The sequence below is a fragment of the Perognathus longimembris genome, chromosome 2 (assembly GCF_023159225.1).
Source record: "Perognathus longimembris pacificus isolate PPM17 chromosome 2, ASM2315922v1, whole genome shotgun sequence".
NCBI classification, from domain to species: domain Eukaryota; kingdom Metazoa; phylum Chordata; class Mammalia; order Rodentia; family Heteromyidae; genus Perognathus; species Perognathus longimembris.
In genome coordinates this window covers 60,861,832-60,888,739 of record NC_063162.1, presented here as the reverse complement: position 1 = coordinate 60,888,739, position 26,908 = coordinate 60,861,832, and the positions used below count along the sequence as shown (strand labels likewise).

The window sequence follows — 26,908 nt, the reverse complement described above, 5'->3', positions numbered from 1 at the left end:
GTGGAGGGTTGCTCTGGTTCCAGGTTTTAGGTAAAGAAAATCCCTTTGTAAATAAAACCCCTTCTCACCTTAAGTTGTGCCTGAATGGATTATTCTCGCTCTCGAAATACAACACACAGTAGCTAGGATTATAGGTGTGAGCCACCAATGCCCAGCAAGGTATTATACTTCCTTGTTATTAGATTGGGTTAGTTAAATATGGCATAGAGATGGCATGTTGTGATAAGATAGAGAGGAATTATAAAACAATATAGAGAATACTTATCCTGTTAGCTTGGAAGGATATAAAAGAATATTGTGGAGGAAGATCAACTGACAATTCAATTTAATTTAGACAATGTTTACTTCATGTTTGCTACATATCATTGGGACATTTCTTGTTTTGATATGTTGACAATTTAACCAGTTTAAAACAAACACATTTCTTTGAAAAATACTTCTAAGCTTAGGCTTTTGACCTATAAATTGGATGTAAAAAATAAATACACTACACAAAAACCATCTACTCAAATTAGTGCTGTATGTATTATTTCTGAAACAAAGAACATTGATTAAAAAGTATACTTTTCCACTGACTACCATGTTTTCATCTCCACAAAACAGAAAACTTGTTTGGTAAAGTGCTAGGTAGTCAATAGTGCTGTAGCATCTAGTCAGTCACAGCTCCGAACTCCTTGGGTTACAGAGGGAGCAAGCCCCAGGCAAAATGTAAACAAATGGTTTGTAATACTATTCTCAGAATGCTTTATTGATGAACAGTAAAAAAAAAATTTTTGCCAGTCCTAGGGCTTGAACTCAGGGCCTGAGCACTATCCCTGGCTTCTTTTTGCTCAAGGCTAGCACTCTACCACTTGAGCCACAGAGCCACTTCCAGCTTTTTCTGTTTATGTGGTGCTGAGGAATCGAACCCAGGGTTTCATGCATGCTAACCAAACGCTCTACCACTAGGCCATATTCCCAGCCCTGGACAGTAAAATTTTAATAGGTCATTTTCATATGTCCTAAAATATTCTTTAATCTTTTTCAGTCAATTTAATAATACAAATCTAGTCTAAACCAATGGACACATGAGCCCTAAGTTAGGAGATGAATTTGCATTGCTATTCTTTTGTTTTAATTCACTGCATAAATCAGGACAATTAAGTAGCACGACACTAACATCTAATGGGTAGGTGGACAGACACTGTTCTAAGTGCTCAAAATCATTTACTCATTTCCAACCTCTAAGCAATCCCAAGATGTGACTACCACTACTCTTACACAAAAAGAGCTGAGGCACAGGGTGGCCGAGGACAAGCCCAGGTGGGGAATCTGGTCTCCAGAGCTGTCCTCTTAGCCAGTGTGCCACCTGCTGCTACAAGGCAAAGAATGGCAATACAGAACATTTAAGACTCCCATACAAAATACAGACAGATAAACTCTACACAGATAAGTTCTTGCTAAATAAAGCACCAACAGTAAGATAAATGATACTTCTTACATAGTACTAGTTCTTTGTAGAGGGCAAAAAAATATATATCAGTTTTGAACTTTTAAAGCACCTCAGACTTTTGCTATAAATAAACGTGTTCCTTATCTAAACTCTGCTGAGCACAAAACAGTTGAAAGTTTTCTGAAAACATTTTAGCTTCTTTTTCTGTTCAGTAACAATGCCTGTATGCATTCACAAAGGCTAGGAAATAGGAAAAGATAAAAGGCATAATTTTAAAAGAGTACTGCACACCAATACATATGATATATAAACAAGATTAATAACTGCCGAGGCACTGTGATATATCTTGTTATGTATAAGTTAATGGCCTAAAGTTGTACACTTTCCTATGAACATTGATAGATGGGTTCCATGGGTATGGCATACATTTTAAACATATTTCATAGCACACTCACACATGTACCAGAAAATTCTTCATGTGTGTTTAATAATTTGCCTGATTACACTATTTTTGCTTTTTTTTAAAAGCATATATACAGAACTTCCTCTGTCCTTCTCTTCCTTCATTTCTTTCCTTTTTTGTTCTCTCTCTCTCTCTCTCTCTCTCTCTCTCTCTCTCTGTTGTTTGACACAGGAGGGTCTCATTATATAGCCCACGTTGGGCCCAAATTCATGATTCTCCTACCTCAGCCTCTCAAGTACTGATGCTATAGGCATGCCCCAGCTTTGCTTGCTTGCCTTACCTTACCTTTTTTCCTTCCCTCCCCCTTCCTTCCTTCCTTCCTTCCTTCCTTCCTTCCTTCCTTCCTTCCTTCCTTCCTTCCTTCCTTCCTTCCTTCCTATTAAATTAAATCCAGGGCTTCATTCTTGCATGGCAAGCACCATACCACTAGCCCCTAGGTTACTGATTTTGAAGTACGCTCTTGCTGACTCTGCCCAGGATGGCTTGAACTTGCAATCCTCTTGCATCCAGGAAGAATGTACCACCATGTCCCACTGCATATTTCTTTTAAAAGAAAAAAACCCACATTGGAATATGCAACATGACTTATAAGTGCTTTTCTCCTACAAAGTCTTTGAATTTTTGTTTACCATCTTTCAAATATTTAAAATATCTATAAAGGTATTGTGCAACAATTAATGATGGGGCTTTCATGAACATCAGGTATGATAAAAAGCATCTATGTGTCACAATCTCTGCAGTTTTCTGTTATGAGTGCCACTGTGTTCAATGGGTCTGCCCCCTCAGGGCTATTCACAGGACTTCCTCATGCAGGTGTACTTTCAGACATTCTAGTGCTGGATGACTCCACACAAAACTTCTTGGCTGTCATTTTACTAACAGGAATTCTCTGCTGTGTGCTATCTACGTTGTCTGGTACTTTGTAAAATTTACCCTGTGATGAAAAGATCTTCCTAATAAATTTAGACAATTTATCTGCATTGGTTGATATTCTGTATGGAAAAGTTATAACTGAGAACTTGCCCTTCTTGACGATTCTCATGACGCAAATAACCTGATCCTTCTGCTGGGTGAATTCAGACAGAAGCTTGCAGACACCCTATTTGTCTGCTCTTCCCTTCTGTGCATGTGTTTTCCGATGTGCACTGAGCTGTGACTTCTGGATGAAGGTGTCCCCACATTCTTGACACTCGTAGGGCTTTTCCCCAGTGTGTTTCCTCTGGTGAATGATGAAGTGTGACCTCTGAGAAAAGCACTTCCCACACTCTTCGCATTCATAGGGCTTCTCTCCCGTGTGAGTCCTCTGATGGAGTCTGAGGACTGAATTCACAGCGAAGCACTTCCCACACTCTTCACATTCATAGGGCTTCTCCCCCGTGTGTTTCCTCTCATGTTTAGTGAGATCTGACTTATAATAGAAGTGTTTCCCACACTTGCTACATTCAAAGGGCTTCTCCCCTGTGTGAGTTCTCTGGTGCACTGTGAGGGCTGACTTCTGGTAGAAGCATTTCTTGCACTCCTTACACTCATATGGCTTCTCTCCTGTGTGAGTTCTCTGATGGGTTTTGAGGTGGGAATTCCTGGAGAAGAGTTTTCCACACTCCTTACATTTGTAGGGCTTCTCCCCTGTGTGTGATCTCTGATGCACTGTGAGGTGTGACTTCTGGGAAAAGAAGTTGCCACACTCCTTGCACTGAAAGGGTTTCTCCCCCGTGTGTGTTTTCTGATGAACTAGGAGGTATGCTTTCATGTAGAAGAACTTCCCACATTCAGTACATTTGAAGGGCTTCTCTCCTGTGTGAGTTTTCTGATGTTCCATGAGGTGTGGCTTCTGGTAGAAAGACTTCTCACACTGCTTACACTCATAGGGTTTCTCTCCGGCATGGGTTCTCAGATGTCGACTGAGTGATGACAGGTGGTAGAAAATGCTCTTGCATTCTTTGCATTCATATGTTTTGTCTCTGGTGTGAGCTTTCTGGTGTTTTGTTAGGTCCTCATTTTTGGAGAAGGACTTTCTGCATTTCTCACATTCGTAGACCGTGTCCGTGGAGTGTGTCTGCTGGTGCACTGTGAGGGCAGACTTTGTACAGAAGGACTTCCCACATTCACTGCAGTCATAGCTCTCCTGTCGCTTCGGGGTTTGCTGAGGTCTTGCAGGTTCTCTACTCCTACAGAGAAAGCCCCAAATTCATTAATGTATAGGACTTTCACAGCTTTAATATTAACGAATGTGTTCCCACTTACAGCACCCATCAAGGTTTTCTTGAGAAGTTTCTTTTTTCTTTCTTTTTTTTTTTTTTTTTTTTGCCAGTCCTAGGGCTTGGACTCAGGGCCTGAGCACTGTCCCTGGCTTCTTTTTGCTCAAGGCTAGCACTCTGCCACTTGAGCCACAGCGCCACTTCTGGCCATTTTCTGTATATGTGGTGCTGGGGAATCGAACCCAGGGCCTCATGTATATGAGGCAGGCACTCTTGCCACTAGGCCATATCCCCAGCCCGAGAAGTTTCTATGTGAAACATGAAACCTTGAACTTGCCTTGAATTTCCAGCTTGGCTTTTCTGGGATCTTGCCCCAAGGTTCTGAATGTTCTTTAGGTTTTCTACAAAGGAGTAAATATTTTTGACACATTACTATGGTTATAGAGTTAAGTCTTAGATTTCAGGCTCATTTATCAAAGTGAAAGCACTCACAAATGGAATTTTCCTTTATCATTGTTTTGGAAACATATAATCTTTGGAAACACAATACACAAGATGCATACTGGCACATATTTGTACACCCAGCACTCGGGAGGCTGATGAAAGAGATTAGGAATTTGAAGCCAGCCTGGACTATATAGCAAGATCCTGTCTCAAAAAGCAAGCAAGAATGTAAGAGATGAGGAAAGTCTTTCACCCAGCAGATTCAACTTACTGGTCATCTGAGAACACACACAGGAAAGAAAATTTATAGAGATGCATCAAATCAGGAACGCCTTTCAAAAATAAGTCATTCTTCACTATGTACAGAGAACACACACAGGAGAGAAACCTTATGAATGTAACAGGTGTGGAAAATGTTTCTCTCACAAGTTAACCCTTACTAATCATCAAAGAAGTCAAAGAGACGACAAGCCTTATGAATGAAAGAAATGTAGAAGTTCTTTCAGAGGGAAGTCAATCCTCACTCTTTATTAGCAAACACACAGGAGAGAAACTTATGAATGTAACAGCTGTGGAAAGTCTTTCTCCCAGAAGACAACCTTTACTGTCCATCAGAGAACACACACAGGACAGAAACCTTATGGATGTACCAAATGTGGAAAGTCTTTCAAGTGCAAGTCACACCTTACTCATCAACAGAGGACACACACACACGAGAAAAACTTCATAAACATAAGAGGTGTGGAAAGTCTTTTACCCAGAAGATACACCTTACTGGTCATCAGAGAACATACATGGAAGAGAAATCTTTTGAATACAACAAATGTTGAAAGATCTTCAAGTGGAGCTCACAGCTTGACACATAACTCTCACAGGCAAGAAACCTTAGGAATGTCATAAATGGGGAAAGTCCTTCAAACCCAGTTCACACCTCTTCAAGCATAAGAGGATTCACACTAGTGAGAAGCCTTAAAAATGTAGCAAATGAGGAGTTCTTCAACCAGAAGGCACAGCTCAGGGTTCATCTTTGAACACACATAGCAGAGAAACCTTATGAATGTAATAAATGAGGAAATATCTTTACCAAGCGGTCATGGATCCGTGTTTATACAACACACATGGAGGGAGGGGAAACCAGTGACTGTTATAGATGTGGAAAGTCTTTGATCTGTAAGGCATACCTCATTATTCTTCAGAGAAATGCCTCACATAGGACAAAAAAACCCTAATAAATGCAACAATTACACAATGAATTTCAATTAGATGTCAGCCTCAGTGCAACTGAGAACACATAGAGGAAAACATCAGTGTAATAAATGTAGAAAGACAAAAAAAGCAAGCAAAACCAAAATACAAAAACAACACAATCTTGGAGATGAAAGGTTAAGACAAAAAGAACAGGAAACAGGAAAGCAAAAGATACTCAGAAATGTTGTTTAATAGGAATATGAGAATAAGTGAATGCTGTGAGTCTATTAAAAATAGGAAGATGAGAAAAATTAGTGGACAACTGTATTTATTTGATGTATGCAAAGCAATTACACTGGATGGAGCTATAAAGTCTTCATCCCTTCCAACTTAGATGGCTGTGTTTGGATTTGTATACAGTATTCCCCCTCCCTTCCTTGGAGGGCATAATTTTCAGTCCTCTATGATTCTGAAAGCACAGCTATTACTGTGTTCTGTATATACTGTTTATTGTCCCTATGCCTACATGCCTATGAGAAACATTTACCTCTTTATGTAAAGGAAGTACTTTAAGGTTTCTCTCCGGCATATCTTAACTGCTATCATCACCACTTTTGTGCACTCTGCTTTGAGTAAAATAAGAGCTATTTGAACAAGCAGCATGCTTCTTCAATAGTAGGTCTGATCACCAGTAAGACCACACAGTGAATGGGGAGTGTGGCTTACACAGTGTGGATACACCAGATAAGCAGGTGATTCACATCCCAGGAGGAACAGTGTGGGACAACAGGGGATTCTATCATCCTCAGAATGGCATGCAATTTAAAGTTGGTAAAATGCTGATTTCTGAAAATTTCCAGTTAATATTTTTATACTTCTGTTGATAGTGGGTAAATGAAAACACACAAGGCAAAACTGCTAAGTCGGGGGACTGGTACTATAGAAAACAGACTAGAAACACATACTTTATTTCCTCCTTTTTTAGTTATTTAATTTATATTTGGTGCCAGTCCTGGGGCTTAAACTCAGGGCCTGAGCACCATTTCTTAGCTTTCTGTAGTGTTCTACTGCTTGAGCCACAACTACGCTTCTGTATTTTTTGATGGTTAATTGGAGGTAAGAGTCACACAGACTTTCCTGCTTGGGCTGGCTTCAAATCTCAATCTTCAGCTCTCAGCCTCCTGAGTAGCTAGGATGACAGATGTGAGCCACCAGTGCTTGGCTCCTTTCTCTTTTAACAATCTAGATCTGATTTTTTTTAATTTTGACACTAAGAAGGAATGAAATGGAAAGGTGAAATATGAGACCAGAATACTGACATGATAAAGATTCTGGACAGGTTAGTGTGAGGTGTTTTCATCATTAAAATCCAGGATTTGGTCATGTGTATATGTGTGGGGTGTGTGTGTGTGTGTGTGTGTGTGTGTGTGTGTGTGTGTGTGCACAAACAGAGGCTTGAACTTAAAGTTCATGTTCTTGCTTAGTATTTTGGCTCACTTGAGCCACAGCTCATTTTTCAGCTTTTTACTAGTTAGTTGGAGGTAAGAGTATCATGGACTTTCCTGCTCAGGCTTTAACCTGTGATCCTTAGATCTCAGCCTCTTGAGTAGCTAGGATTACAGGCAAGAGCCACTAGCACCCAGCTCTCCACTTCTAACTTTTTGCTTTCCAATTTCTTTTGGAGAAAAGAGTCTAATGGACTTTCCTGACACAGCAGACTTGAATCCAGGATCCTCAGATCTCAATGTCCTTAGTAGCTACAAATATAGACGTGAGCCAGCAGTGTCTGTCAATCATTTCGTCCATAGAGGGAATTTAGAGAGATTCTTGAAAGCTCTTTAAAAGGCAAGAAACATCCACTACCTCATAATGTTAACATGAAGTAGATTTTTTTCTGACTCACCAGGGCACTTTCGACGTGGACATTCAACTTCTAAGCTCCATGGCGCTTTCCCTTGCTTCAGTTTAAGGATTACAGTTGGCTTACTCACACGGTAACCTATTAACAGAAAACATAAAGGAAATAATACAAATTTCTTGAAGAATAAGTAAAGTTTTGGAAAACTGAAGATCCTACTTAGATTTGGCCAATTTAGAATCAATCTTTCTTCCTTTCTTTTCTCTCTCTTCCTTCTTTCTTTCCTACTTTGTATCTTTCTTGATTCCCATTGCTTATACAAGAGGATTTCATTGTGCATTTGCAAAGACGTGTATTTTGTTCTTAGCACAAGCTCACCCATTCTATTATACTCCTTTAATTCTCATCCTTCCCCCTTTTATCAGTGCCATTTAGTGTGTTTCTTTTCTTTTCTTTTTTGTCTGTTGTGGGGCTTGAACTCTGGGCCTGGGCATTGTCCCCGAGCTATTCAGCTCAAGCCTAATACTCTACCACTTGAGCAAGAGTGCCACTTCTGTTTTCTGGTAGTTCATTGGTGATGAGTCTCATGGACTTTTCTGCCTGGGCTGGCTTTGAACTGTGCTCCTCAGATCTCAGCTTCCTGAATACTTAGGATTACAGGTGTGGGCCAAAGGTGCCTGGCTACTGTGTTTCTTTATGCTATCTTTTTTTTTTTAATGTGTGCTTGTACTGGGGCTTAAACTCAGGACCTGGGCATTATCTTTTAGCTTTTTTGCTCAAGGCTGGTGCTCTGCCATTTGAGTCACAAAGACAATACAAAAGTCCATGACACTCTTTTTTTTTTCCTACAAAAGACACATTTAAAACAAATCAAGCAGGATTTTTAAAATAATGTATTATCTCTTTCCATCACTCAGACAGAGAAATAAACACATTAGGATAGCTAACATTTAATTTTCAATGTATTGTCTTTGTAAAAGCAGGAAAGATTTTATTTGTTTTGTTTGTTGTTGTGATTTTTTTGCCTTTGATTTTCGAGACAAGTTCTCGTGGTGAAGCAAAAAAATCATCTCTAACTTAACAATCTTCCTGCCTGAGCTTGCAGAGTGCTGTGATTACAGTTGTATACCACCATACCTAGTTGAAAAATGTAGCTTTATTAAGGGTGACCTTTCTTCTTTTATTTAGCCTGTGCATGACACTCTTATATCCAATTAACCAGTAAAACATTTGGAGCGGAGGTGTGACAGCTTTCCTTTACTTTCAGGGTCCATGCTTTTCATCGTCAGCATCATCAGCATCATTGTTGTAGATTCTCTCAATGAAATGGGACACAGATATTTTTCTGGTGCCCACTGATTTTGACTTTCCCCTGGAGTCAAGTTGATGTCACTCAATCATAGAGGAACCTCACATATCCCAGCGATTAGGAAAGGTAATCCAAACTACATGGAGTCATATGTGATGTGTTTCTTACCCACAGAGACCAGGAGATTGTAGTTGTCCAGCATAACATTCTTGTAAAGGGTCTTCTGAGTACGAGTCAATAATTTCCACTCCTCTTTGCTGAATTCCACAGTAATATCCTTTAATGTCACAGGTCCCTAGAACAACAACTTCAATTCAATCTGAACTGATCAGAAAAGAGTACAATTGAAAGCTACACACCAGAAAGTAGGATTACCTAGCTACTCAGGAAGCTAAACGCTGAGGATCACAGTTTGAAGCCAGTCTAAGCAGGAAAGTCCATGATACTCATCTTCAATTAACCAGCAAAATGCCAGAAGTAGAGATGTGGCTCAAGTGGCAGAGTACTAGCCTTTAGCACAAAAGCTCAGGGAAGCACTCAGGCTCCGAGTTAAGTCCCAGGATTCACACATACACACACACACACAAGTGCCAAAGAGAGACACATCAGACTAACTCTTAATGCAGTGATTGCATTTGCCCTGGACAATCAGGATAGGCTTTGAACTCTGAACCCTACTTTATGCACTGCTATTCATTCAATTCATATTTGCTGAACTAGCACTTTGTGGCTGCAACTCTATTGGAGGTGCAAAGATAGGTAAAAACAACCCTTCTTGTTGCAAACAACAACAACAAAAAGAAAACACACATTTAGGGCTGGGAATGTGACTTAGTGGTAGAGTGCTTGCCTAGCATGCATGAAGTCCTGGGTTTGATTAATCAGCACCACATAAACAGAAAAGGCTGGAAGTGGCACTGTGGCTCAAGTGGTAGAGTGCTAGCCTTGAGCAAAAAGAAGCCAGGGACAGTGCTCAGGCCCTGAGTTCAAGCCCTAGGTCTGGCAAAAAAACAAAAACAAAAAACACCTCTTTGATAGAGACGAAGATGTGCATGTCTTGTGGCATTATGCACCAGGTGCTCAGACATGATACCAGAAAGCTGCAAATGCTAAGAGATTGTTTGTGCTTTGGAGTATCAGATTCTTATAAGTGGCCAAACTGACTAATGTAAATGTTAGAAATAATGGGCATTTAATGGACAGTGGCATGGGTGCATGAGAACTGGTAAGTTTTAGGACACTTTAAATAAGAGATATGAGATAGAAGGACTGAAGTTTAATTGGGTTATAAACTCAAGTGACAGAATATAAATAAATAAAATAAAATAAAATAATAAGAGAACCAAATTAAGGACAGGAACGCCTCAAATTATCCCTATGTCATATAATATGATTCTACATTTATAAGACTCCATCTAAAAGCTCTTGCTTTTATATATACTTTCAACAAAGTAGCTATATTTCAAAGATCCACATACTAAAAATGACTTCTCTATAAACTACTGTCAAGCTAACTGAAAAAGAACTCAGAAATAAGTCCTACCCAATAGCCTTAAAAATAAGAACATATCCTGTGGCATACCCTACGTGGTTACTGTATATGATTTTAGTACAGTGGATATTGTATCTAGAGAAGGGAAAGAAAAATGAGGGTGTAAGATATCACAAGAAATGTATTCACTGCCTTATTATGTAACTGTACCCCCTTTGCACAACATCTTGTCAACAAAATTTAATTTTAAAAAATAAGTAAAAAAATAAAAGTAAAAAAGAAAAAATAATAAACTAAAAATATAAACATAGACACAAATCTAAAGATATTAAAGAATTCTACCATAAAAACTATAAAGTGCCATAGAAAGAAATTATAAAAGGAACTAAAAGATGGAAATACTTCTGTGAAATGCTAAAATTAAAGCAATATATGAATTCATCACACAAATTATAATGACATATATATAATTAACATATATCATATGTAACTCATATATTATATATATAAATTCTATAACTCATATATATGATATGATTATACTTAAGTACTTATACAAGAGTTTTATTCAACATATCAGTTTATAAGTACATCATCAATATCACCCTTTCCATCATTCTCCTCCTCTCCCATCCCCTCAATTTTCCTAGTTGCACTTAAAAATATATACATTGAATATTATAACGGCATTCATCCACCTTTTCTCTCTCCATTTCTCTAACCCCATCACCAGTGTTTTTGTTTTTGGGTTGTTGTTTGTTTGTGCTGTTACTGGGGCTTGAACTTAGGGTGTGGGTGCTGTCCCTGAGCTTTTTTGTTCAAGCCTACCACTCTCCTGCTTAAGTCACAGCTCCACTTCCAGCTTTTTGCTGCTTAATTGGAGATAAGTGTTTCACAAATGTTGTTACCTGTGGTTGGTTTCAAACCAGGGTACTCAGATCTCAGCCTCCATGATAAACCTGATATAAAAGCCAATAGAGCTGGGAGCCAGTGGCTCACATCTGTGGTCCCAGCTACTCAGGAGGCTGAGATCTGGGGACTGAGGTTCAAGCCAGCCTGGACAGGAAAGTCTGTAGACTTTTATCTCCAATTAACCACCTGAAAACTGGAAATGACGTTGAAGCTCAAAGTGGTAGAGCACTAGCCTTGAGGGTAAAAACTCAGGGACAGGTCCCAGGCCCTGAGTTCAATCCCCAAAACGGACCCCCCAAAAGCCAATAGATATGACTAAAAATATATAACAGGCTAAAATTTATTTTTTGTTTTGTTTTTTGCCAGTCCTGGGCCTTGGACTCAGGGCCTGAGCACTGTCCCTGGCTTCTTTGATTGCTCAAGGCTACCACTCTGCCACTTGAGCCACAGCGCCACTTCTGGTCATTTTCTATATATGTGGTGCTGGGAAATCGAACCCAGAGCTTCATGTATATGAGGCAAGCACTCTTGCCACTAGGCCATATTCCCAGACCAGGCTAAAAATTTATATCTGAAATAGCCACAGTAGAAAGTGGTGGAGCTTTAAAAGGCCACAGGAAGGAAAAGACTATTCTATATACTGAATAATATGGTGTCCTTCCAACACGCTTATAAACATGTCAATAACATCATCACTTCTTTTCATAGAGTAGTCACTGAAACATCATTTTCTGGGCTAGAAAACAAATCTTTAAAAAAAAACCAACACCTGAAATCATACAGACCATATTAGTTGATCACAGCAGATTTAAACTACAAATCAATAACAGAAAGTTATCTGGAAAGTCACCAAATGTTTAGAAATAAGTGAACATGTATAAAATTATTGAAACCAATAAAACTTGAAGTTGGCTGTGTGTAAAGATCAAGAAAATTATGCTACATCAGTAATCATGAAAAACAAGATGCATGATAATAAAATAAATGTAAAGGGGAACCAAATAAAGGGTGAACAAATGCAGCAATGGTATTCACTGGACATTATGTTGCAAATGAACTATACAGCTTGTGGGTGGGGAGGAGAAGGAAAAACAGAGAGAGCAAGGGAAGGGGTGACACGGTCCAAAAAGAAACGTACCTCCTTACCTGACTTGCATAACCTTACCTGACTTGCATAACTGTAACCCCTCTGTACATCACTTTTATAATAACAAAAAGCTGAAAAGAAAGAAAAGGGGGAGCCAAGCATGGTGGCTTATGCAAATAATCCTAGCTACTCAGAAATGGGAGGATCACTGTTCTGTTTAAAATTTTTAGTTATTTGCTTTCAGTTTGCCAGCCTGGGCAAAATATTTGCAATGCCCTCTTCTCATTAAAATCTGGGCACAGTGGCAGGGGTCTGTCATCCTAGCTATGTGGAACTTAAACCTGGAGATCCATACTCCAGCATGGCCTGGGCATAAATGCAAGACATTATTAAAAAGCAAAAAGGGGTATTCTTCTCAATAGTTTCTGTGCATTTTTATCTGTTTTGATGGTTTTATGATTGATACACCTAGGGGAGATGTTCCTTTTTTTCTACCTCCTCAGGCTGAGGTAGGTGCCTCAGCAATGGTCAGTTAAAAAGCATTTAACGATACTATCTTTGGGCCTTCACAGCAGCCACATAGTGGGAGAATATGAAGAAAGCAGGATGCACTTTCCAACACGCAGGCAGGAGGCAGAAGAGGACAATAATAGGAGAATCCGCAGAGCTCTGATCCATCCACTGGAGTGTGCAAACCAGAGAACCCAGTCAGCAGTGTGCCTACCAGGGTGCTCATATGCTCAGAACACATCTTAGAAGTCATTTGGCTTGCTCTTTTTTTTTTTTTTGGCCAGTCCCGGGGCTTGGACTCAGGGCCTGAGCACTGTCCCTGGCTTCTTTTTTGCTCAAGGCTAGCACTCTGCCACTTGAATCACAGCGCCACTTCTGACCATTTTCTGTATATGTGGTGCTGAGGAATCGAACCCAGGGCCTCATGTATACAAGGCAAGCACTCTTGCCACTAGGCCATATTCCCAGCCCCTGCTCTTTTCTTTTTAACTTTTATTTTGTTTTTAAAATTATCTTTAAGTAGTTGTACAAAGAGGTTCCAATTCAACATGTCAGTTTACGAGTACAATTCATCTTGATTGTTGATCGTTGACCACCAGCTGCTCTTAGAACTCTGCATGAGCCAGTGGGAAAAGGCTAAGTAAGGCAAAGGTGTGGGAAAACCAAGTGTCAAAGGAGGGGTCCCAGTTCAGAGGAATCTGCACACACAAATACTGAAATTACAGGATGAGCCACTGGTGCCAGGCTAAGGTTCCTTTCTTATATGTCCTTTCTTTTTTTTGGTGGGGGGGGGGTGAGTCTGGAAAACATTTGATTGTGTAAGTTTTGCTCTTGACTTAAATTTTATTTTCCAAAAGGCCATGTAGCCCCCTTGCAGTCCTCTGCTCATGTATTCATGCATGAAGTTGAACAATTCAATGGATCTGTTCCAGCCAGGAATGCGTCTTCCACCAGGCTTCTCAGGAACAGCCCTGGCAGCTGTGATGGACATGGAACCAGGTCTCTGAATAGGAAAACCTCTCTCTCTCTGCCTCTCTCTCTCTCCCCCTCCCTCCATTCTTCCTTCTCCTTCCCCCTCCCTCTCCATCCCTCTCTCTTCTCTCCCACCCTCTCTCCATCTCCCTTTTTCCCTTTCCCTTTCTCCCTCTGTCCCTCTCCCTCCCTTCCTCTCTCCCTTTCTATCTGTCCCTTTTCCTCTCTCCTTCTCTCTCCTCCCAACCTCCCTCTCTGTCTCCTGCTTTCTTTCTCTCTCTCTTTTGTGTCAGTCCTGGATCTTGAACTCAGGGCCTAGGTGCTCTCCCTGAGCTTCTCTTGCTCAAAGCTAGCAATCTAACACTTGAGCCAGATATCCATTTCCAGATTTTATTGCGCTGTGTGTGTGTGTGTGTGTGTGTGTGTGTGTGTGTGTGTGTGTGTGATTAATTAGAGAAAAGAGTCTCACAGACTTTCCTGCCTGGTCTTGCTTTGAACCTTGATCCTCAGATCTCAGCTTCCTAAGTAGCTAGGATTACAGGCATGAGCCATGAGAACCTTGCTTAAAGCCCCCCTACCCCCAAACTCTTAAGGAGGCTTGAGGGCAACACTATACCAGTGGCTCAGCAAGATGAGGAAACACGGGCTGCATGTTCGAAATGAATCAGATGGAATGCAGAAACACATCAAGTACAGAAAACAGGTCAGCCAGAATGGGGAAGGAGTCAGGTATGTACAATGGGCCAGGTAGAATCCGGAAGCCAAACTCACAAGATGTTCCCATGCACGCAAGATTCAAACCATAATCTGAGGGAAAAACAACCAATCAACAAAGCCCATGAGAAAAAAACAAAACAGCTAATCTGTGAAGTCCTACATAAACTGTATAAAATCCTGTCCCCAACACTTTGTATCAGAGCAGGATCCACAGCAGTAGCACAATACAGCACAGCACACCCTTCTGTCTATCAGTTCACCAGTTGTTCATTAATGCCCTGATAGCCTTTGTTTCTGCTATTCTTCTGTCTTGGTAAATACTTTTAACAACCTATAAGCCAGGTGGCTGATGGTTCATGCCTGTAGTAATCCTAGGTACTCAAGAGCCTGAGATCTGAGGATCATAGTTTGAAGCCAGCCTGGGCAGGAAAGTCGCTGAGATAAGATATTTCCAAGAAACCACCAAAAAGCTGAATGTGGAGCTGTGGTTCAAGTGGTAGAACCTTGAGAGAAAAAAGGTAATGGACAACCCCCAAGCCTTAAGTTCAAGGTAGAGTGCCAGCCTTTAGCAAAAAGAAGCCAGGGAGAGTGCTCAGATGCTGAGTCTAAGCCCTAGGACTGGCAAAAAAAAAAAAAAAATCCAGAAGTGGAGCTTTGGCTCAAGTGATAATAAGAGTGCTAGCCTTGAGTAAAAAAACTCAGGGACAGTGCCCTAATCTTGAGTTCAAGCACCAACACCAGCACAAGAAAGAAAAAGGAGGGGGAAGGGCTTCATCTTTCCTTGCAATGAGGCATGGCCAGTTAGTAATCTGTAAGTCTGAATAATGTGCCCTCAAAATGGTACTCTTAATTGCAGCACCATTTGACAACTTGGCCTCTTCTGTATAATTCCTCGAAATGGTCTAAAATTCCTTATATCTAGGCTTTTATGCCTCTCAGAATGGGGACTTCCAGAGGGAGTGTCTAATTCTTCTGATTGTACTCCCTGAAGAAGAGTCCTTTGATATTTTAGAGGTACCTTAGTTTTCCTTAGCCCCACCTGCATCATCAAACCCCATCTTCCAGTTCCTCAGTGGAAGCTGCCATTCCCCTGAGCCTTCCCCTTCCAGTTCCAATAAGGATCTGCCTTCTCCTAAGCCCTTTCCCTTTCTTTCATGCCTTAGGGACACCCTCCACTCCTCCAAAAACAATTATGGAAAAATAACTGAAATTTAAAACTCACTAGGAAAGACTTAACATCTTATTTGAGCAGGCAGAAGAATCTGTAGCATTAAACATAAAGACTGCAAATCACTGCAAATCTGGCTCAACATTCTATTCTCAATGTAATTCATTATGCTAATAAACTAATAGGGAAAACAAATCATCTCAAAAGATGCAGAAACTATGCAAGATCTGTTCATGGAAAAGTAACTCTGAACTAGGCACAGTGCTATAGATGCCACTCTGAGTACTCCCAAGGTGTATGTGGTTTTTACCAAAGCAGGTGGTGCCATGGCTGAGTGAGTGGTTCCTTTAGGAGGTGGGATCTAGAGGGAGAGTTCCTCAAGTGAACCTCTGGAACCCTAGTTCCTTCTTCCTCTTGCTTTCTGGTCATAGAGGACTGATTTTGCTCTTCCACACACACCTGCCACGTTGTGCCTCAACACAGGCATACATGTAATGGGAACAATCAATCATGGATGGGACTCATGAGCCAAAATACCACTTTCTCTCCTGTGCGTGTGTGTGTGTGTGTGTGTGTGTGTGTGTGTGTGTGTGTGTGTGCACGCCAATACTGGGCTTGAACTCAAGACCTGGGCACTGTCCTTTAATTTTACCACTCAACTCTAGTGCTCTGCAATTTGAGTCACACCTCCTCGTCCAGCTTTTTGCTGGTTAATTGGAGATAAGTCCCACAGATTTTCCTACCTGGGCTGGTTTTGAATGGTGATCTTCAGATCTCAACCTACTAAGTACCTGGAATTACAGGTGTGAGCCACCAGAGCCCAGCCTTTTTTAAAAAAACAAACAAACAAACAAAAAACCAGTGATTGAAAGCTAACACAGAGAGGAAATCTTTTAATCTGATAGCAGGCATCCATATAAAATCTATACCCAGGCAAGAACAGTAGTTGAAGCTGTAATCTTACCTAAGGGAGAGGCAGAGATCATGGGATTTGGTTTGACACCAGCCAAAACCTGAAAGTTTGAGAGACTCCGTCTCAGTCAATGGCTAGGTGTGGTGGCATGGGCCTGATATCCTAATTAGAGAGTGGCACCAGTGCCACTGGAAAGCAGGAGGCAGAAACACAGGCTGGCACAGGAAGAAAGTGAGACCCTATTTTGAAAATCTCCAAGGCAAAAAGGCAGAGGCATAGCTCAAGTGGCACCTTGAGAACATGAGGCCCTAAGTACCATACACACAGACACAGACACAGACATGCACACAAAAATTATAAACAGCATAATACTTATTACTGATGATTAATGTATTTTCCCTAAGATCAAGGGAGAAAAGTAAAGAGATCTACTCTTAGCACTCATTTCAACATACTAGAAAATCGTAGAAAATACTATAAAGAAAAGAAAAAGAGAAAGAGGAAAATAGAACGGTTTTGCTATAGAGAATAATCATTTATTTGGACAGCCTTAAGGAGTTTTGAGACAACTTCTATAACTGAGTTCATTAAGGTCACTTAAAATCTGTATTAAATGAAAAATGTGAAAAGCAGAATATTTTGGAATGTTTGGAAAATTCTATATTTCTTTATACAATAAAGAACAAGCAGAAATCATGAAAAAATCAAAACAATTTCATTTGAAATGGCAGCAAATTCAATATTTAGGTATTGATCTAGCCACATACATTTATGGTCTCAATGTAGGAAACTACATAAAAGAAGAAAAGAAACCCAAAGATCTGTGTAAATGGGGAGATTAAAAAGTACTCAAGCATGTCAGTTTTTCTTAAATGAATCAGCATATGTAATGTAATTCTGATAAAACTGTTAAGAGTTATTTTTTGATATATGTCACTAGGTGATTCTAAAATATAGTAATGATATTATATCATTACCAGAGGAATGGATGGACCTAGAAAAACTGAGGCAAAGGATGCACGTTTGTATATCCTACAAAATTAAGAAAAGGGAGGAAGGTGTGGGAAGGATTGATGAGACTGTTGAAAGAGGTGGCACTAAGATATACTGTATTTATATGCTGCTTTGTTAAGTGGCAACTCCTTTGTACAAACTACTTAAAGATAATAAGAAGTTACATTTGGACAATTATTAACATCGACCAATGCAGAAATATAAAAAAAAATCCAGACAAGTGTTGGTGGCTTATTCCTGTAATCCTAGCTACTCAGGAGGAAAAAATCTGAAGATTATGGTTTGAAGATAACCTGGCTAGGAAAGTCTGTGAGACTCTTCTCTCCAATTAACCCACCAAAAAGCCAGAAATGAGGTGGAAGAGAATTATGAAAGGAGTGACACTGATCAAGAGGCATTGTGCTCATAAAATGACATGTTGAATTGGAACTACTTTGTACAACTACTTAAAGATAACAGAAATAAAATATACACTTCCTTGAATTTCCTTTATGGCTATAGATGTTAAACTTTTTTTTTTTGCCAGTGCTAGGGCTTGAATTCAGGGCCTAGGCACTGTCCCTGAGCTTCTTTTGCTCAAGGCTAGCACTCAACTACTTAAGACACAGTGCCACTTTTGGCCTTTTCCATTTATGTGGTGCTGAGGAATCGAATCCAGCGCTTCCTGCATGCCTGGCAAGCACTCTATCACCAACCCACATTCCCAGCCCCATGATATTGAACATTTTTTTCACGTACTTATTGGCAACTTGTATTTCTTCATTTGAAAAGCACTTAGTTTAGTTGCCCATTTATTGATTCATTTTTTTCTTTTAGGGTTATCTTGTTTTCATTTCTTATATGTTCTAATATTAATCCCCTAACAGATACGAATAGTTGGCCAAAACTTTTTCCTATTCTATTCTGTAGTCTGTCTGTTCACTTCGCTGTTTTCTTTGCTGTGCAGAAGTGTGTGTGTGTTTAACTGGGAAAATGGTCTTACTGCTTCTAAGTGCAATCCTCAGGTTTCAGACTCCTAGTGACTAGGACTAGAAGCATAAGCAACTGGCACCTGGCTAAAATTTTGTCATTTCTTAACAGTATAACTATATAAAACAAATGGAAATTGATTCTAGCTAAGTAGAAGAGTATTCTTTGGAATGAAGTAGATCACATTGTACAGACCGAAAACACTGTCTTTACATATTTTATTTTTTGTTTATTTGTTTTGTTTTTGTTGCCAGTCCTGGGGCGTGGACTCAGGCCTGAGCACTGTCCCTGGCTTCTTTCTGCTCAAGGCTAGCTAGCATCCTACCTGTTGAGCCACAGCGCCACTTCCGGCTTTTTTTTTTTCTATATATGTGGTGCTGAGGAATCGAACCCAGGGCTTCATGTATATAAGGCGAGCACTTTACCACTAGGCCATATTCCCAGCCCCATATTTTATTTTTGAATAATTATAGATGTACAGAATGACTGCAGAGTTTTTTGTTTTTTGATGCTGGTACTGCAGGTTGAACTCAGGAAACTGATGCTCTACCACTTGAGCCACAGCTCCATTGCCACTTTTTTTTAATTGGTTAACTGGAGATAAGAGTCCCATGCATTTTCTTACTCAAGATACTTTCAAACAGTGATTCTCAGATCTCAGTCTTCTGAGTAGCTAGGATTACAGGCATGAACCCAGATACTCTGTAAGACATAACTTCTTGCTAGTGTCTCAGTGTGTCCCCAAAATTTAATATGTTGAAACTTACTGGTCAATGTGATATTAGGAAGAGGTGTTGGCTTTTGTAGGTGTTAAAGTCTGAAGGGCAGACCTTCACAGATGCGATTAAGAACCTTACTCAAGGCTTGAGGGAGCAGTTCACCCTCTTTTGCTCTTCAGCTTTGTGGGGACCAGAGGGCCAGATTTTGAAGCATCCCTTTGAAAGAAGAGACCAAAGCCTTCAGCAGACACTCAACCTGTTAGCACCTGGATTTTCGACAGCCTAGCTCCCAGAACTGTGACAGTGACTTTCTGCTCTTTATTCATTAATATGAATTAATAATGAAATGTTGGTGTAAGAGCATGAACAGACCAAGACAATTCCTCTATACCCCTCAGTTTCAGTTTCCCTAATACAATTACCTGTAACCAAAAATACATGGCATGCTGGGTGCTAGAGGCTCACACCTGTAATCCCAGCCCCTCAGGAGGCAAAGATCTGAGTATCACAATTCCAAACTACCCAGTTCAAGAAAACATAGGAGACTCTGATCTGCCATTAACCAGCAAAATACTAGTAGTGCAGCTGTATCTCAAATGGTAGAGTATCAGCCTTATGTGAAAAAACTGAAGGCCCTTAGTTCAAGCTCCAGTAGCAGCACATATGTGTGCATATGCATGCGTGCACACACACAAGGCAAAACTAAGAAGCAAACATTGGTATATTAGAATTAGCTGAATTCTAGACATACTTAATTTCAGTCTTCCCTAGTCTAGTATACCATATTTCATTTGTTGTATCTCCTATGGTCTATAAAAGTGTTTCCTTAAATTTTAGTTTAAAAAATTGCCAGGTGCTGGTGACTTATGTTATTATCCTACTTACTCAGGAGGCTAATATCTGAGGATTGCAGTTCAAAGCCAGCTTGATTAGGAAAGCCTGTGAGACTATCTCCAATTAACTAGTGAAAATCCAGAAGTTGAGCTTTGGCTAAAGCGGTAGAGCACCAGCCTTGAGCAAAAAAGCTCAAGGACAGTTCCCAGGCCCTGAGTTCAAGCCCTAGGACTGGCACAGAAAAAAGTTATTTATTTTTGTGGCGCTGGAAATTAAACTCAGAGCCTTGATTGAACACGCTATGCAAGCACTCTACCAGTGAGTTGTATCCCCAACACCTTTCCTTAATTATCATTATTATTACTACTAGTATATATTTAATTATCTGTAAGCAGTTGTACAATGAAGTTTCAATTCAACATGTTAGTTTATGAATACAAAGCATCTTGATAAATGTCAGCTTCTTCCCCCCACCTTCTTGATTTCTATGATCTTGAACAGTTTTACCAGCACTTTATCTTGTAGAAGACCCTTTCACTTGCTTCTTTTTCTTTTTTTTTTTGCCAGTCCTGGGGCTTGAACTCAGAGCCTGAGTACTATCTTTGGCTTCTTTTTGCTCAAGGCTAGCACTCTACCTCTTGGGCCACAGCGTAACTTCTGGCTTTTGTCTGTTTGCATGGTGCTGAGGAATCGAATTCAAGGCTTCATGCATGCTAGGCAAGTGCTCTACTGCTAAGCCACATTCCCAGCCCCCCAACTGGTTTTATCTGAAGCATTTCTCATGATTAGACTGAGATGACAGGGTTGGGGTGAAAATCACCTCAGCATGGAGCCCTTGCCATGATCATGTAGCCAGGAGGATGAGGTATACCAGGGGTGTCAACCTGCTTCACTTTGTTTTGGTAATGTTTTCCAGTTTTCTCCATTTTGATGTAGCAATTTTTCTTTTCTCTCTTTTAACAAAGTCCAACCCATCCTCAAGAAAAGAGGGAAAAACATCCATCTCCTAGAGAGAGCAGTATCTATTATTTGGAATTCTTCATAAAGAAAAGTACTCTTCCTATTTATTTGTAAAAAAAAGTCTATATTAATATGGCCTCATATATGTACATATGTATGTTTTTATGCCAGTAATGGGGTTTGAACTCAAAGCTTAGGTGATGTCCCTTAGCATTTTTGCTCAAGGGCAAGCACTCTACCATTTTAGCCACAGCTTCACGTCTGGCTTTTTTTTTTTTTTTTTTTTGGCCAGTCCTGGGCCTTGGACTCAGGGCCTGAGCACTGTCCCTGGCTTCTTCCCGCTCAAGGCTAGCACTCTGCCACTTGAGCCACAGCGCCGCTTCTGGCCGTTTTCTGTATATGTGGTGCTGGGGAATCGAACCTAGGGCCTCGTGTATCCGAGGCAGGCACTCTTGCCACTAGGCTATATCCCCAGCCCATACGTCTGGCTTTTTGGTGGTTAATTGTAGGTAAGAGTCTCATGGACTTCCCTACCTAGATTGGCTTCAAACTGTGATCTTCAGGTCTCAGCCTCCAAAGTAGTGAGGATTACAAGTTTAAGTCACTGATGCCCAACTATCCTATATTTATTTTATGCTTTGAATTCTTTTGTACCAATTGTCCCAGCTTTGCAATGAGATAGATCCCTGTATCCTTGATTTTTAGGTTGGTACCTATATCCTTTAACACATCCAAACCATTTTATTTTGCCTTTCAGCATTCCCTTACTTTATGATGCTACAACACTTTCTGTGCTTATTCCATAGTTTCATTGACAATTCTCCAAAGAGTTTCAGTTCCTTTTTTAAAAGGTAGTATCAGAAATTCGGATGTGAGCTATCTACATGGAGTGTCAATGCTCCTAGGCCTTCTCAGCATAGTTAATACACACATGCACATATCTGGACTTATTTATGTACATAAATTAATAAACCACTTTCGTAGCCTGGCTCCAGTGACTCGTGCCTATAATACTAGCTACTCAGGAAGCTAAGCATCTGAGCATGATGGTTTGAAGCCAGCTGGAAAGTCCATGAGACTCTTATTTCAAATTAAAGGCCAAAAAAGTAGGAAGTGGAGCTGTGGCTCTACATGGTAGAGTCCTAGCCTTGAGCAAAAGTTCAAGGACAGTACACAGGATCTGAGTTCAAGCCCCAAGATTGGCACAAAAACAAAAATATGACTCATGTTTATATACAAGCCAATATATATTTATTAAGATCATATGGGGGCTGGGGATATAGCCTAGTGGCAAGAGTGCCTGCCTCGGATACACGAGGCCCTAGGTTCGATTCCCCAGCACCACATATACAGAGAACGGCCAGAAGCGGTGCTGTGGCTCAAGTGGCAGAGTGCTAGCCTTGAGCGGGAAGAAGCCAGGGACAGTGCTCAGGCCCTGAGTCCAAGGCCCAGGACTGGCCAAAAAAAAAAAAAAAAAAAAAGATCATATGTAAATAGTAATATGTATGTTACATAGGATATAGGGTATATAGTACATATTAGATAGTATAGATTACTAAAATATATACTTAAGATGTATATTATTAAAATACACATTATTCAGTTACATGATGTACCTCATTTATCCACTTACTAGTTAAAAAATTAAAATGATTGTTTCTATATTTGGGCAATTATGAGCAGAGTTGTCACAGATATTTTTCACTGAGTTTTGTATGAACCTAGATTTCACTTCTCTTGTGTATATTAATAGGACTGTTCTCTGAATTACATGTAAAATATTTTGTTTCCACACACCATACAAACACACACATACATTAGTCAATAAATGAGACTGAAATATGTGGATATCTATATATAAAGACCTTAGGCCAATTTATTTATGCTTTATAATTATGTACTTCATAAATTTATATAAATGGCTTAAAATAAATTATAGACCTAAATAAAAATATAAAAACAGTCAAATTTTTAGAAGGTAGGAAAATTCTTTGTTAGCTTTGGTTAAAGACTTTTTAGACAATATACCAAAAGAAACTAAGAAAGAAAAGCAAATCAGAGTTCATCAAAGTTAGTTCTGCAAAAGACAATTTTAAGTAAATGAAAACAAAAAACATAGGCTGGTGCTTTATCACTTGAGCCACCATTCCACTTCTGACTTTTTGGTAGTTAATTAGAGATAAGAGACTCATAAACTTTCCTGTTAGGCCTGGCTTTGAACTGCAATCCTCACATCGCAGCCCCCTGAATAGCTAGAATTCCATGCATAAGCCACTGGCTCCCTATCTCTCAGTCAGCATTTTGATTTTGTTTTGTTTTGCTTTACTTTATTTTATTTTAAGTAGTCTTACAAAGCTTAAATAACCAAGGCTTGTCTCCCAGTTGTTCTTTCGAGCAAAAGAAGGTATTCCAAGAAGAAGTATTCAGGTATACATACATTGATCAAACAACTAATTGTCCTTGAGACAACCAATCAGGATAGCTCAGGACACAGCAGGAAGAAGATGAACTTCTCATTTTATCACATGGAGAAATAAGAAGATGTGCACTTGAGCACCAATCCTAATTTAATTAATATTTTTATTCATTTGTTAAGGCTACCCTTAAGTAAATTGTTTGGCAGTTTTTTTATACTATGAGTCCCTTGGAAGAATACATGATTAATTTAATGTCACAGTCTTTATTTTTCTCCAGGTTCTTCATGTTCATGCTTTATTGATAGTCAAGATGAGTCAAAGACAGCCATTTATAAGCAAGTTATGCCTCTAAAGTTCAGAGTAGAATGTTGCCCACTTACAAATTCTTTGTAAACCAGAGTATCTGGCATAAAACTCAAACAAGGATATACAATAAAACTTTATTTCTTTGTTCGGCTATAAATCCTATACGCAATCATGATTTATTGCTTGCTCAGTCTTCATTGTCCCTCTTGCTACCCTCATTGCTTTACGTCATGGAGATAATTTTACAGATCCCTTGAGTAGGTCTTCAGGTCTGTAGGGCTTGGCAGATCACACTTTATTCAAATGATATTTTCCCCTGAAAGTGATTATAAACTATTTCTACTTTTCTAGTTTAACACATGGGGGTGCACGCACACACACACACACACACACACACACACACACACATATATACACAGAAGGCTAAACAAATGACTCACCTTGAACTTTTTCATTTTTTATGCTTCTCTCAGGGGAAGAGTAGAAACTATGAAGACAGAGTAGGAAAAATTGGAGGGGAGTTGTAACAGATCATATGTTGCAGCTCCAGGAATTACCTGTGAGAAATTTCCATACCACATTTAAGTACAATATAAACCTCTAAGGACATGTCCCTTTGACCCAAGAGAAGGAAAAGAAGGACCATGAAATAGTACCCACTGGTTCATTGATGACTCTGACAATGATATTGATGAACATGTGATATTTTTTACTGAATCTAGATATTTCTTTTCTATTGGTTGTTTTGAGATTTATGTATTTGTTCACTGAATAACACAAAGGAATGAAAACTTAAATGATGAATGATGGAAAATCAAGTCAAATAAGGTGTATAATATGTTCAAACATGGAACCCTCCCTATGCCTACTGCTAGTGATGATGCTGAATTTATAATGTGTTTTGGATACATAAAAGGCATTATTAATTCCATAAAGGCAGAAAGTCAATTCAAAATGCTCAAAAGTTAGACATTTCTTCTGCTTTAATTTTATTTTCTCATAGAACTCTTATCCAAGAAAGTTTTCACTTAAATATGATTGGTTCTTCTACAAGCCCTGTTATTAACATAGTCATTGCCTTGGTTTCTATGTTAATACCTTAAAAATAGGGGCTGGGGATATGGCCTAGTGGCAAGAGTGCTTGCCTCGTATACATGAGGCCCTGGGTTCGATTCCCCAGCACCACATATACAGAAAATGGCCAGAAGTGGCACTGTGGCTCAAGTGGTAGAGTGCTAGCCTTGAGCAAGAAGAAGCCAGGGACAGTGCTCAGGCCCTGAGTCCAAGCCCCAGGACTGGCAAATAAATAAATAAATAAAATTAAAAAAATAAAAAATACCTTAAAAATAAGGAAGAATTAGATAATCTTAAGCCACTTACTTCCTTACCCAGGACCACAAATTTAGATGGTGCCTAGAATGAATTCCACCCTCCCACAAATTTTAGGTTGGTTCTATGGCAAAATTTAATGAGATCTTGTTGGGCTCTAAATCAGTCCCCAAATCTACTGATATTGACACAACTATAGCTACTAAAAGACAGCTAGCTGCAATAATCCTGAAGTCTTTCTCATTAGCAGCAGAAATCACATCCACACAACATAGGAGCTTACAAAATGCTTAATTAAGCCCAAAGACCACCAGTGAATCACAGGCATTATAATATTACCTTTATAATATGAAACATGGATGGACCAAAGTTTTCATCTTTACAAAAAAGGGGTGGGGGAACTAGGAATGTGGCCTTAGTGGTAGAGTGCTTGCCTAGCATGCACGAAGCCCTGGGCTCAATTCCTCAACATCACATAAACAGAAAAGGCCAGAAGTGGTTCTGTGGCTCAAGTGGTAGAGTGCTAGCCTTGAGCAAAAAGAAGCTCAGGGACAGTGCCCAGGACCTGAGTCCAAGCCCCAACACTGGCAAAATAATAATAATAATAATAATAACAAATATATATATATATATATATATATATATATATATATATATATATATCAATTGCTGGGCTCTGGTGGCTCATGCCTGTAATAGGATTGCAGTTTGAAGGCAGGTTGGACATAAAACAAAACAAAACAAAACAAAAAAACAACCAACTCTATCTCCAATCACCCAGGAAAAAGCTAGGAGTAGAGGTAAGTGGTAGAAAGCCAGCCTCCAGAGAAAAAGCCAAGCAAAAACATGAGGCCTTACCTGCAAGTCCAAATACTGGCAAAAATAAAAATTAAAACCAAACAAAAGAAGACAAAACTTAAGGTTAGGGAAGTGGATTGATTGTCAGAACATTTGTCTAGCAAGGGAGGCTCATAGTTTGAACCCTGGAAGAAAAAAAAATCTGGGCCATTTCCCTTCTGTAGAAATTAGCCTTCAGCCGGGATAGAATTCTGAACTGGTCAGTAAAAGTAAAATTGAAAAGCAGACTGTGGTTTCAACTTGCTGGCTAAGCAGTCTACTGAGAAGAGAGAAGGATGAGAAGATGGAAGGAAGGGTCTTAGCCTCTTGGTCCTTAGGTCCTCAGCTAGACCCAAGAATTTTTGGAAATAGAATAACGCCACACGGTAAGGTTGGGCACAGTACATTACACAAGTATGATCTGCCTGACCAAATACAAATCAAGACTGGAATCTAGTGTTAGAAAAGGACGGAGTCTGCCTTGCAAAGTAAAACAAGTGAATCAGTGGTAGTAGGTAATAAAATGGAATTAATAAAAAGTCGTAGCAATACTACTGCCTTGGTACGCGTAGCGTGAAGGAGGTGAGGGGGGTACCCAGCTGTACCCTTTGCAGTCCTGAAAGCAGCTCACCGTCACTGATTTCCTCCTCACTTCTGACGTCCACCGCTGTACTGGACACAGCCAAGGACTTTCTTGCAAGGTATTCCAGTCATATTCACCGGTGGCTGAGCCCCCCTAGATGAACCTGCCATCCGCACCGGAGCTTGGGCTCAGCCAACGAAATCGGGAGGAATCCACTGGATTCCACTCGCGGCTCCACGTTCCTCAGGGTGGCTCCCGACAGGGGTCCAGCATGGGG

At 39.8% G+C, this 26,908-nt stretch overlaps 1 protein-coding gene and 2 long non-coding RNA genes across 3 annotated transcripts; 2 read left to right on the top strand and 1 right to left on the bottom strand.

The window, feature by feature from the left end:
- Positions 1 to 1,699: 1,699 nt before the first annotated feature.
- LOC125346566 lies at positions 1,700 to 18,234 on the top strand. Its single transcript, XR_007209968.1, has 3 exons — positions 1,700 to 1,785; positions 7,065 to 7,070; positions 18,223 to 18,234. It is a non-coding gene; the product is annotated as an uncharacterized LOC125346566 (long non-coding RNA).
- Positions 2,268 to 26,908, bottom strand: Znf25 (zinc finger protein 25). Its single transcript, XM_048339244.1, has 6 exons — positions 26,604 to 26,908; positions 24,323 to 24,439; positions 9,061 to 9,187; positions 7,629 to 7,724; positions 4,431 to 4,494; positions 2,268 to 4,063 (listed from the first exon to the last, which is right to left on the bottom strand). Exons 2-6 carry the CDS (start codon positions 24,335 to 24,337, stop codon positions 2,995 to 2,997), a joined length of 1,371 nt encoding a protein of 456 aa, XP_048195201.1. The 5' UTR covers positions 24,338 to 24,439; positions 26,604 to 26,908; the 3' UTR covers positions 2,268 to 2,994.
- LOC125346565 lies at positions 4,900 to 5,237 on the top strand. Its single transcript, XR_007209967.1, has 2 exons — positions 4,900 to 4,941; positions 5,107 to 5,237. It is a non-coding gene; the product is annotated as an uncharacterized LOC125346565 (long non-coding RNA).